General features: G+C 38.1%; 1 protein-coding gene across 2 annotated transcripts in view; it reads right to left on the reverse strand.

Moving 5' to 3' along the window:
* Positions 1 to 12,647, reverse strand: part of LOC136035331 (integrin alpha-PS4-like) — a 207,886-nt gene that overhangs the window by 94,293 nt on the left and 100,946 nt on the right. For both annotated transcript variants that reach the window (XM_065717060.1, XM_065717061.1), the window contains 2 exons: positions 10,590 to 10,690; positions 3,847 to 3,913 (listed from right to left, as the gene is read on the reverse strand). In XM_065717060.1, coding sequence (XP_065573132.1) covers positions 3,847 to 3,913; positions 10,590 to 10,690 — 168 coding nt within the window. The remainder of the gene's footprint in view (positions 1 to 3,846; positions 3,914 to 10,589; positions 10,691 to 12,647) is intronic.

Raw genomic sequence — 12,647 nt, forward strand, 5'->3', positions numbered from 1 at the left:
TTGCTTCTTAGCCTGTGAATCCAGGCGACTTGTCAGTCAACCAACTTCTAACTAATTCTGTGTTAGTGTAACTGTCTGAGCTCTAAAAATTGGGTTGCCTGCCCAACACTCTAAGCGGGCGGGACTCCCGAAAAGTAAATACACAAATATTTGACTTACTACCACAGAGGCCCATAGTTACTCCCGCCGTTTACCCGCGCCTTAAACTCAAACAAAATGAAAAATATAGGTTGCCCAGTTCACCTACGAGTCCGGGGACTTTTCGGTCATGTGTCAATTCTGAAAGGCAGTCGCCAGCCTAAGACTCTAGTGGGCGGGCCTATTAGGCTTAGGTCGCATGTTTGCCAGTGAGTCCAGGTGACTCCAGTCCCCCGTTCATACAAGTCTAGTGGACATTATCCGTCATGAGACAATCAAAAAATCTTGCCCATCCCCATTGTACTTCCAGTAGGCTTCTCTAGTAGACAAAGCTCGTTTAAATTTCCCTTACTATATGCCTATCTACCTTAGTTCTGCCCTAGGATGGTTTATAGACTATCTATCAGCAACTGAAATGACAATGTTTTTATGCAATTCTGAAAAAAGTTTATGCCAGCTTTCCCTTTCAGTAAGACTATCTGTCTTGGCTTTACTCCAATTAGTCATGGCTCTTAAATCTTTCATCACTTCCACCAAGTTGATTTTAACTCAAAAGTGATCGGAGGGCAACTAGCCCCCCGCGCCCTCTTTTCCCCGAATGCGTCTGATCGAAATTTTGAGACCGCTTTTTTTATTCAAAATTGTCCAAAAATCAACTAACAAGGCAATCAGGGTTTACATCCCCCCCAGAGTCTGATGGCAAGGGTTGTAATTTATGCCCTGGGGTATATAAGGTTTTTATTGAAGGGTTGGTCGTATAAGCTTTGGAAAAGGCTCATTTGATTGAAAAGTGAAGTTTCTAGTTCCCTTTTGAAATTCAAAAGTGATCGGAGGGCAGCTAGAACCCCACACCATTTTGTTCATAAAAGTCTAAAGACCATATAACGGTCCCTGCAGAGTCGACACAACCCCCTCCCCTGCCAGAAACCGGGGGCAAGAGATGTAAGCTATTCCCCAGGGCATATAAGGTTTTTATGGAATGGATGGTCGTATAAATTCCGGAAATGGCACATTCGATTGGAAATTGGAAGTCTTAGTATCGTATTTAAAGATTCAAAAGTATTTTCCGCCCCAAATTCATCGGATCAGAACTTTTAGATAGCAATTTTGTTCAAAATAGTCCAAAAGTGAAATAACTATGCCTCTTGGGTACAGGCTGTTAAAAGGGCGTATCAGCCATATCTTTGGAACGGTTTACCTTATCGAGCTGAAACTTCCAAGGCATAATAAGGGGATGTTCAACTCACCAAAAGAGAGATGTTCAACTACTGCTATTATTACTACTACTGCATCCAATCAAAACTCTAAGAGAGTCAATTTGTTAAGCATAGTTCAGAAGTCAAGCAACAATGTCTTTTGGGTTATCCACCCCAGAGCCCTCGGGGCAAGGGCAGTAATATATACGATTCACCCCTTGTTTGAATATTGTATTTGTTATTGAGAAATCTTGGCATGTTTGACCTTTAGTGACCAAAGGGACTAAGGGCATTCAGGTGAACCTTTCACAGAATATTAAGGGTAGTGTTAAACTAAATTAAATCACTTTATGTACATATGGGTTGTCAAAACGACGTAACTTATGAATAACTGAGTGTATAATTTGTAACTTCCAGTAAATAGTAAGGGGAAAATCAATTCACCAAAAAGGCCAAATTTGGACGATACTACTAGTACCACTACTGCTACTACTGCTAAAACTACTACAACTGTAATTACCACTTCTGTAGCAAGTACTATAAAAAGCTGAGGGTATTGAAGGGAAATTTCAGGAACTATTTAGTGGAAAGTTGAACTAAATCAAAACGTACTATGTGTAGACAGGTTGTCAAAAAAGCGTATCAGCAATATCCTTGGAACGGCTTATTTTTCATCATCCTAGCACGTCCAGAAGACCGAACTCGTCAAAACACTGGAAATCTCCCCCTCCCTAACTCCCCCAAAGAGGGAGAATCCAGTCCGATTATGTCAATTACGTATCTAGGACTTGTACCTATTCTTCCAACCAAGTTTCATCCCGATTTCTCCACTCTAAACGTTGTCCAAGATTTCTGGTTTCCCCTCTAACTCCCCCCAATGTCACCGGATCCGATCGGGATTTAAAATAAGAGCTTGGAGACATGAGATCCTTATAAATATCAAATTTCAGTAAGATCCGATCACCTGTTCGTAATTTGAAAATACCTCATTTTTTTCTAATTTTTCCAAATTAACCCTCCCCCTTCTAACTCTCCCAAAGAAAGAAAATCCAGTCCAGTTATGTCAATCACGTATCTAGGACTTTTGCTTATTCTTCCACAAAGTTTCATCCCGATCTCTCCACTCTAAGCGTTTTCCAAGATTTCCGGTTCCCTGCCACGACACACCCCCTCAATCTATACGAATCCGGTTGGAATTTAAAATAAGAGCTCTGAGACACTAGGTACATCTAAATAAAAATTTCATTAAGATCCGATCACCCGTCCGTAAGTTAGAAATACCTCATTTTTCTAATTTTTCCGAATTACTACCCCCCCTAACTCCCCCAAAGAGAGAAAATCTGGTCTTGTTATGTCAATCACGTATACAGGACTTGTGCTTATTCTTCCCACCAAGTGTAATCACGAACTGTCCACTCTAAGCGTTTTCCAAGATTTTCGGTTTCCTCCTCCAACTCCCTTCAGTGTCACCAAATCTAGTCAGGACATAAGAGCTCTGAGACACGAGGTCCTTCTAAATATCAATTTTCATTATGACCCAATCCCCCGTTTGTAAGTTAAAAATATCCCATTTTTTCTAATTTTTCTGAATTACCGAACTATGTACCCCCCAAAGAGACCGAATCCAACCCAGTTATATCAAGCATGTATTTAGGACATGCGCTTATTCTTCCCACCAAGTTTCATCCCGATCTTTCCACTCTAAGCGTTTTCCAAGATTTCCGGTCCCCCCAACTCCCCCCAATGACGCCGGATCCAGTTGGGATTTAAAATCAGAGGTCTGAGTTACGAGTTCCTTCTAAATATCAAATTTCATTAAGATCCGATCACTCGTTCGTAAGTTAAAAATACCTCATTTTGTCTGATTTTTCCAAATTAACCCCCCCCCAACCCTCCAAAACAGAGTGGATCTGTTTCGGTTATGTCAATCACGTATCTAGGACTTGTGTTTATTTTTCCTATCAAGTTTCATACCGATCCCTCCACTCATTCGTACGATCACCCATTCGTAAGCTGAAAATACCTAATTTTTCTAGTTTTTCCGAATTAACCGTCCCCCCAATCCCCCCCCCCCAGATGGTCGAATCAGGGGACTACTATTCCTAATTTAATGTGATCTGCTCCCTGATATGCCTGCTAAATTTCATCGTCCTAGCTTATCTGGAAGTGCCCAAACTAGCAAAACCGGGACCGACAGAGAGACAGACCGTCAGAAATTGCGATCACTGTATGTCACATGGTAAATACCAAGTGCCATAAAAATGGTGCTTTCCTTCGCTTTTCTTTCGTTTTACAAAATTCTAAACTTTATTTCATTGAAAACGATATGTATTTTGAAATGTATGTATTTTACATACATCTCGATATGTTTGAAAATACATTTCGATATGTGTTTCAAAATCAGCATAAGAGTAAATTCTTTTAATGTGTAAGTTGCTTTAAGACATCAGATTTAGTAGTGTTGCTTATTATTGAAATACTCCAGTACTCCAGTCGAAAATCAACCACTCACCTGACCAGTTGTCAATCCCTGGAGCCCCAAGGATAGCCTCAACATCTGAAGATTCTGAATCTCTTTCCTAAAAAAAAGAAGAAAAAACAGATATTAGTCAGCATTAACAGATTTCAGACATTTCTAACAGATTTCAGATGTCCTCCCCTCCCGAGATCTCAACATATTCCCTATTTGTTTTTGAGTAAATTAAAATCATTTGCTGTGGGTTTTTATTTAGCCCCATCCCTCCTCTCTCCATATTTCCGTGTGAGCCCTGAGCATAGTAAAAAATATTGTAAATAAGTCAAAACAGCCTCAAGATCATACCATCACCTAGACATAAACGATTTAGTTTGGGGAAGAAATCAGTTTTTACGGGGGGGGGGTGCAAAAAAACTTTAAAATGCGCATCACAAATTTGTTGAGATACATTTTTGTTACCTCTTTACGAGTCGGAAAAAATTGGGGTGTTCGAACCCCCTAACATCCCTGGGGACATGACCTTCCTACAGACGCTCAGAAAAGACCCAAGACTCGGCCACTGATCGAATATTCTTGCACTCCCTCTCTTGCCTAGAATTAGTTTCATCTATCCCATCCCAGTGTTCTTCCTTATGCTTAAAACATTTTCTGATCACGTTGTTACTCGATAAGCCGATAAGCTATAAAGCCGCGTTTTGGTTGACATAATTCACCCTGTCAGCTGCAGGGCTGGCTCTGACTAGACAGCCACTCACAGCCGTCAGAATATTTGAAGGCTGTCAAGTTATATTGACTGTCAAATCATAGCCGCTTGTTCAAAAAAGATCCACCGAAAAAAATGCTACTGGGAGGGTAAATGATGTCAATCAAGACGAGGCCTTAACTTCAACAAAAGCTACTCTGACAGATTCTATGTGCTGACTGTTGGCTTCGGCTTGGATCCATTTGTCGCCTTACTAACTTAAACCGGCTTTAAATTAAGTAAGAATTACTCAAAACTAAACATTTTGCTATAAAGCACGCCCACATTTTTTGAATTTATGACTATCATATGTTGTTAAAATATATACCTACAGATTTAAACGTACCTGGACACAGGAGGGGGGAAGAATGGGAGGAGAAATAAATTCTCCCTCAATCCTGGAAAATAAGGTAAGGTGTTTGCATTATTAGTAAATAAAAATATCTTCTATACAGTCAAAAGTTTGTCACACTAAAATATATCGTGACAATTAAACGATTCGCGTTTTTCACTATTGTAGTGTGTATTTAATCGTTGTTTTAAATCCGATTCCTTCTGACTCGTAAAAATTTGACAAAGAAACCCAAGGCAACCCTTTTTCACTGTTTCATCTGCTTTTTTAGTTAATTTTTTAGTTTTTTACTTATGCAGAAACCCACCACCACGAATATTAACCTAGGGTTTCTAATAGGTAGATTCTACGATACTTTTATGGAGGCTAGGGGGCAAAAGTTACGAATAGTGAGACTCTTTTTCCAGAAGTGTTTCATATTTTTTAGAATGCTGCGAAAGACACTTTTCCAAGGGTGGAAGCTTGAACATTCAAAATTGATATAGATAAAGACTCGTATTGGCAAAAGCTGGGGGGAAGAAAAGGTGTGCAAGTAGAATTCGCAGGAAAATAATGGGAATAAAACCATAAGGAGTATAGATTGATCGTAACCAGATTTTCATAAAGGAATTCGTAGCCAGAGCAGTTTTTTTCGTAATCAGAGCAGAAAGGAATAAATCCGTGAATTTTCATTTAAAAGACGTGATCCTTAAGCTAAACGAATGGATCAAAAACTATTAATTTTTGCTCATATACTAGGCCTAGAAACATGATTCGGTTAGAAAAAAAAAAACATGGTGAAGTCCAAGTTAAAATGACATAATCTATTCTGATACATGAAGTGACTCATTTGTTTGGACCGATTGTCCATCTTCTTATGATATTGCGCTGGTGATGTGAGGCTCTTTTAAAATTTTCTACTAAATTTACAGAATCCCAATTCCATTGATTAGCCTCGTGTTACGTATCTACACAGATTTCGTTCTTAAGCCAAAAATTTTGACCGATCTAAACTTGATGCGCCTGGTTTTATTTATTAAAAAGAGTACACAAAAGTCACGCTGCCGTTGTATTATATTAAAATTATATTTTATCTCGATTTTTGATATTAATAATAAAGTTTGGACGCCAAAATGAGTTTAAACTTATACTTAAGTCAGGGAAACAATTCAATCAGTCAAAAATATAAATATTAATATAAGCAATAACAAAATACTGGCATTAGATCCCACTAATTCCTAAGTTTCATTGAACTGAGGCTGCAATAATTTCACAAATTCAAGGCTGCATTCTGTGATTTAAAATTTATGAACCATAATTTAGTGCTATTACGGAGAGTAAGTGTTTAAATTAGAAAATACAAATGCAGATTTAATTTCATAAACGGTGTAACATACGCAAGTTAAGCGATGGTCCATGTCTGCATCCTCATTGTTTGCTTTCAGCATCACCTTAAAGTGGTATTTTTCAATAAAACGAACGTAATAAATATAGGTTAGGTTGGATCATTGACTGATTCAATTGCATTCCATTGTCCATGAAGTTAGTCAGTTATGTACCGTAACTAAAATAATTTTCGGTACTTGTGTCTTATAGCCACTACACTCAAGTTCTGTCGAGAAGTGAAGTTTGGTTAGGCTAGGTCAAAGGCCCAGAAAGGGTCTTTATCAAAAGAGTATGAAGGCATGGGCTGTCCATTGACGCCTCTTCTTCAGTCCTTGGCAATTCCCAAATTGTCATTTTAACATCCATGGTCAGACACTTTTTCCTATCAAAACGGATCGCAAACCGAATGAATTTCACCCCATGGTCTGAAAAATCGGTCTCGTCAGAACTTGAGGGTAGTGGTTATAAGACACAAGAACCAGACTTTAAGTTTCACGATTTTGAGTTTATTTAATTTTTATATTTATTCTAAAGACGCAATTTGAAAGAATATGTACTTAAAACCACGTCATGTGCCTCGCGGGGAAATTTGCTTGTTCAATTAAAATTTTGTAATGCACTAGTTAAGGTCAATTTTGAACGTTCTGCAAGTTTTACTCTCTGTGTGACCTAGTGAAAGGTAAAGGTTCCAGGCTGTGGCTTTTATTTGCAATCAACTTGATCAAAGTTTCCAAGAACGAAGTAAAAGAAAAAGAAACAAGTTGCTTCTTGAAAGATAAATAACCCTGATGAAGAAAAAGAAAATTCTAGCTAGAGTAACAACAACAATAAAAACGACAACAAAAGTCAACATCACTACGAAATGCACGATTTTTTTTCAAAAATTTCTAGAAATTTCAGTAATCCGTCCTTGATATCCCTCAAAATATACTTTCTTATGGTTTTTGGGCCTCTGGCCCAGAGTACTAGATAAATATCCTTTTCTTGTATTTTATTATATATTTTTGAGCTCAACCTTCCTTTTTTCCAAGATAATCCTTTTACTTCTTATATGAATAAGTCAGCTATTAAGACAAACAGAAAATTCAGTTAGACGATGAGTCATCCGCCAGTACAGACACGATTACCCGGTCTTTTGGTAAGCTTCTCTAAATAGTCTTAGCTGTGTGGAATCACATAGTTATAGCATGTCCCAAAGACCTTTGAATTGGCTTAGATGTCAAAGGGACATGCCCACGACGAGGCTGTGTGCTTTTGTTTTTGCTCTTTGTCTTCTGTCCATTTTTGTATATTGAACCTATTAGCAAGTCCTTGGTTTTGCTGCAATTTTTGCTTTAAGCGATGTTGGTTATAGGATTCCTCTGAATAAAGGATTTACAGGATACGGCTCTAACGATTAAGTTTGTTCAGACACCCGTTCAGCTGTACCAGTGGGATATCCCTTCCGAAGCCTAGCACCCAGCTTCGCAGCCTAAGGTGATGACTAAGTACTTACTACTTAGGGAGATTCGAAGTGTAAAATTTTCTTCGGGACTGTCTTCTTTAGTCTTTAAGAAGATATTGTAATTGGTATAGCTATTTAACATTAGGAACGGAGTGTACTCACTTTTTCATTGTTGTTAATGCCCTTATTTGTGACGTTATTGCTTACGATAATTCACTTTGAAGAACAGATGACAATTCCGAACGACAAGATAGTGTAAAATTGTGAAAATACACTCTAAACTTAAATATCTAAATTGTTAACTAATAAACTTTAAAAAATCTAGGCTCTTTAGCTCGAAGTTCTTGGGTTGCGTCGAATAAATTTTCAGAATTGAATCTACGGTCTGCCCTAGGGTGCAAGATGATGCTCTCATCTTACATATACTTCTTCCCTAATTACTAAATAAAGTATTTTATATTAACGCTGAGAAAAAAAAAGTTCAGTTTGCACTCCACTTAAACTGGAAGCCTTGGAGAGTTAATTTAGGTATATGGTCATTACAAATAATCTTACAGCACTTAAACGTGAGGGAGGGGCGAGGTGAGAGCATAAAAATACCCTCTTATTGCCCTAAATATTTAATGTAGTTCAATCCCTGAAATTTTTATTTGTGCGACACAACTAATTTTATTAATCCAAGACAACCCACTATTCGGGAGCCAGGAAATCATAGCGATAGGAGTGGGAAAACAAAAAGCTTTCCAAGCCTTATATCCATTGCTGATTAAATAAAAAAACAAGTTTTTTTAACGGGAAGTAAGGAGCGACATTAAAACTTAAAACGAACAGAAATTACTTCGTATATGAAAGGGCTGCTTCCTCATCAACGGCCCGCTCCTTACGCTAAAGTTTGACTCTTTCTCTTAATTCCACTTTTTAAAACAGTAAGAAACTTTTGCGTAAAGAGCGGGGCGTTGATGAGGAAGCAGCCCTTTCATATACGAAGTATTTTCTGTTCGTTTTAAGTTTAAATGTCGCTCCTTACTTCCCGTTAAAAAACTTGTTTTTTTTATTTAATTTCTGAACGTTTTTGAATCAATGCATGTTTTGATTTTGGCTCTCCGCAGAGGAATAATTAAAATGAAATTTGCATTATTTTTTGGCTAAATGGCTTTCTCATAATTTTGATCGAATGTTTTGAGAAAAAAAGAGCGGGGGAGGAAGCCTAGTTGCCCCCCGATTTTTTGGCTACTTAAAAAGGCAACTAGAACTTTTAATTTTTTTCGAATCTTTTTATTAGTAAAAGATATACGTAACTTATAAATTAGCTTACGTAAAGAACTTTTGTATTCTCATGTTTTTATTACATATATGAGGGGGTTCGTCCCCTCGTCAGTACCTCGCTCTTTACACTAAAGCTTAAATTTGGTCCCAATTCATTAAGAATGACCCCTGAATCACAAAAGCCGTAGAATAAATAGCTGAAATTACTAAAAACACTTTAGCGTAAAGAGGGAGGTATTAGGAGGAGGTAAGCCCCTCATATGGGTAATAATTTCTGTTTGTTTTAAGTTTTAATGCTGCCCCTTACTTCCAGCTGAAAAAAAATTTCATATTTATTTTTTCATTTTTTTTTTAAATAATGCTAGTAAATCCTGCGCTCCCTTCATGGTAATTTTCTTCCCCCATGACAAATTCCTCGATGGAAAGTTTCCCCAGCATATCCCCCTCTTCTCAACCCCTCCCCCCAACCAAAAAATCCTCCTGAAAACGCCTGTACACTTCCCAATAACCATTACTATATGTAAGCAATGGTCAAAGTTTGTAACTTGTTGCCCCTCCCACTGGGACTGTGGGGGAGTAAATCGTCCCCAAAGACATAGTTATAAGGTTTTTCGACTACGCTGAATAAAATGGCTATCTCAGAATTTTGATCCGTCGACTTTGGGAAAATAATTAGCGTGGGAGGGGGCCTAGGTGCCTTCCAATTTTTTAGTCACTTAAAAAGGGCACTAGAGCTTTTCATTTCCATTAGAATGAGCCCTCTCGCAACATTCTAGGACAACTGGGTCGATACGATCACCCCTGGGGAAAAAAACAAACAAACAAATAAACACGCATCCGTGATCTGCCTTCTGGCAAAAAATACAAAATTCTACATTTTGGTAGATAGGAGCTTGAAACTGTCCTATGGTGGCGCAGTGGATTTGACCTTAGCTTGGTAATACGGGACCCAGAGATCGAATCACGCTGCAGGAATGCACTGCAGGGCCGACGCAGGGACCTTAGTAGTCAAGAAGCGTCGTTAATTCTCAAATAAAAAACCAAACTTTTTTTTAAAGCCCGTTTACCTCAGTCGGTAGAGCGTGGGACTTTTAGTGACGCAGGGACCTTAGTAGTCAAGAAGCGTCGTTAATTCTTAAATAATAATAGGAGCTTGAAACATCTACAGTAGGGTTCTCTGATAAGCTGAACCTGATGGTGTGATTTTCGTTAATATTCTATGACTTTTAGGGGGTGTTTCCCCCTATTTTCTAAAATAACGCAAATTTTCTCAGGCTCGTAGCTTTTGATGGGTAAGACTAAACTTGATGAAACTTATATATTTAAAATCAGCATTAAAATGCGATTCTTTTGATGTAGCTATTGGTATCAAAATTCCATTTTTTAGAGTTTTGGGTACTATTGAGCCGGGTCGCTCCTTACTACAGTTCGTTACCACGAACTGTTTGAAATACTCATTTAAGCAGCGCAACAACTTTCAGGGGTAGTAGGAAGTCAGTCTTTATGTTTATTAACCCTAAGGTACTTTATTAGCATTTATTTTTATTTTTACTTTTAAGAAGCGTTATTTTATTCGCATTGAGACCTCTAAATATAGTATCATTACTCACCTTTTTCAAAATATGACTCGATATTCCCATTTGAGCATATCCGGTCCCATAGAAATCGACTGATCCTGTGTACTTTCTATCATGCTTTACAAAATTGAAATCTGTAAGAAACTCTTTTGATTTACTCAAAGTCACTGTTATAATTTACTTGAAGCTAGAAAACTGTGAGTTAAATACTAAGAACAGTATCAACTGTTTTTTGTTTTTTTTTCTATTATGCAACTGCCACAATTCAGGTAGGGTTTTCAGCATCGTTAACATTATTCGGAAACCCTTGAAATAAATTGAATGATGAAAAGTTAATGTTTCTTTTCATATTTCATTGTCATAATAAAGCTTTTCCAGCTCCTAAAATTTTATTGAAATTTCAAGAAGTAGAAAAAAATTCCCGCGTTCATTTGGTATGTTGAGCTTTTAGGCCAACTGAGCAAAAAGAAAAAAAAAACGTTTTGATCAACTTTCCTAGCAAATGGAAATAAAACTATAATTTAAAGCTATGATATCAAAAACGCAATTATTTTATATGTTTACACCATTTTCAATCTGAAAATAAAAAATTGCTTATTTCGATTAAGTCTTTGATCACGGTTACAGCAATAGCTGCAACCTAGTAAAGAGTGAACCATGGCCCAAAGTAACTAAAAATTTCAAGCACTTAAAAAAAAATATGTAATGAGAAAAAATTGCCATTTCTAGTTGATTATGGATGTTAACAATTATTTCGGTTTGTCTCAACGGTAAAAGCTGGTTGAGAAACACACAAATTTGTGGGAGTTTCGAAATACATCGAATTGAAACAAAGAGTACATCGTTAGAATTTGTATTGCAGAAAATCGTATTAAAAACTTATAGTCCCCCCTTCCCTTGATCAAGAACAAAAATCACTTTTTGCATGGGTAGCACAGATGTGGCTTCTTTTTTTCGCTTCATGTTTTTCGTCACCTAAAATGGAGGTAATGGTGCTCGTCCGGAGTTAGTTCCCATCCAAATTGGCACATGATGAACGGCCTCCACTTGCCTCTGGATATCTGGCTAGCCACCGAAAAACCAAATGCACCAAGGGACGGTTGGGTTGGCAGCCCTCTTTCTGTAACTTCTATTGGTACGAATGGAACCAGAAATACAGCCTCGGATATATCATCTCAAACCCCTTCTCGACCCCGGACTGTTTAAGGACGATTCCCTCTGATTATCGTTGACCATGGTGGCATCAATGTAGCCACCTGGAATGTTCTGACACTGAACCAACCTGTTTCAAAGCTCCTATTAGCCAAAGAGTTAAAGAAGTATAAAGTTACAATTGCTGGAATTACTTAAACACATCTGTCTAGTGATCGTAAGGAGTACGTTGATGAAGGGCGCAAACTGCTCTGTTCTGGTGGTCACCTGAAACGAGGAGGCGTTTTCTAGTGCTGAACAGTGCTGCACGCAAGGTCCTCCTGTCACTTGCACCAGTAACACCCAGGTTCCTGAGAGCAAGGCTTGATAGTAAACATGGAAAAAATAACCATCATCACCTGTCACGCCCCCACAAATGAAGTCGATGAACAAGATAAGGATGGCTTCTATACCCTTTTAATTTCTGAGATTTCTTCAGTACCTTTCCATGACTACCTTGTCTTTTTAGGAGACATGAATGCTAGCATTTCACGTGAGTCTGGGTTTGTGGGATTTCGCTGATGGACCTGTAACAGTAGATAGGCTAAACGACAACGGAGAGAGAATGCTGAACTGCTGTCTCGCCCACAGTCTTACCATTGCAAACACATGGTTTCAGAGACCCAATAATAGCCAAGTACATCTGGTATAGCAATGATGGATCAACGAAGAAGATGCTCGACTACATTATCATACGCAGACGATGGCTGTTGTCTGTATAGAACTGTAGCACATATCGAGACGCCGAACTTGGGAACGCCAACCATCATCTCGTAGCAGCAGAAATCTGGCTTCACCTAAAAGCTACAAAAACCAGCCAGACACCTCGAAAAATTAATACCTACCGTATCCAGCAAGACCCCACTTTGGCTAAGCAGAATCAGGTCAAAAATATCCAAC

The sequence above is a fragment of the Artemia franciscana genome, chromosome 14, assembly GCF_032884065.1.
Source record: "Artemia franciscana chromosome 14, ASM3288406v1, whole genome shotgun sequence".
Lineage (NCBI taxonomy): Eukaryota > Metazoa > Arthropoda > Branchiopoda > Anostraca > Artemiidae > Artemia > Artemia franciscana.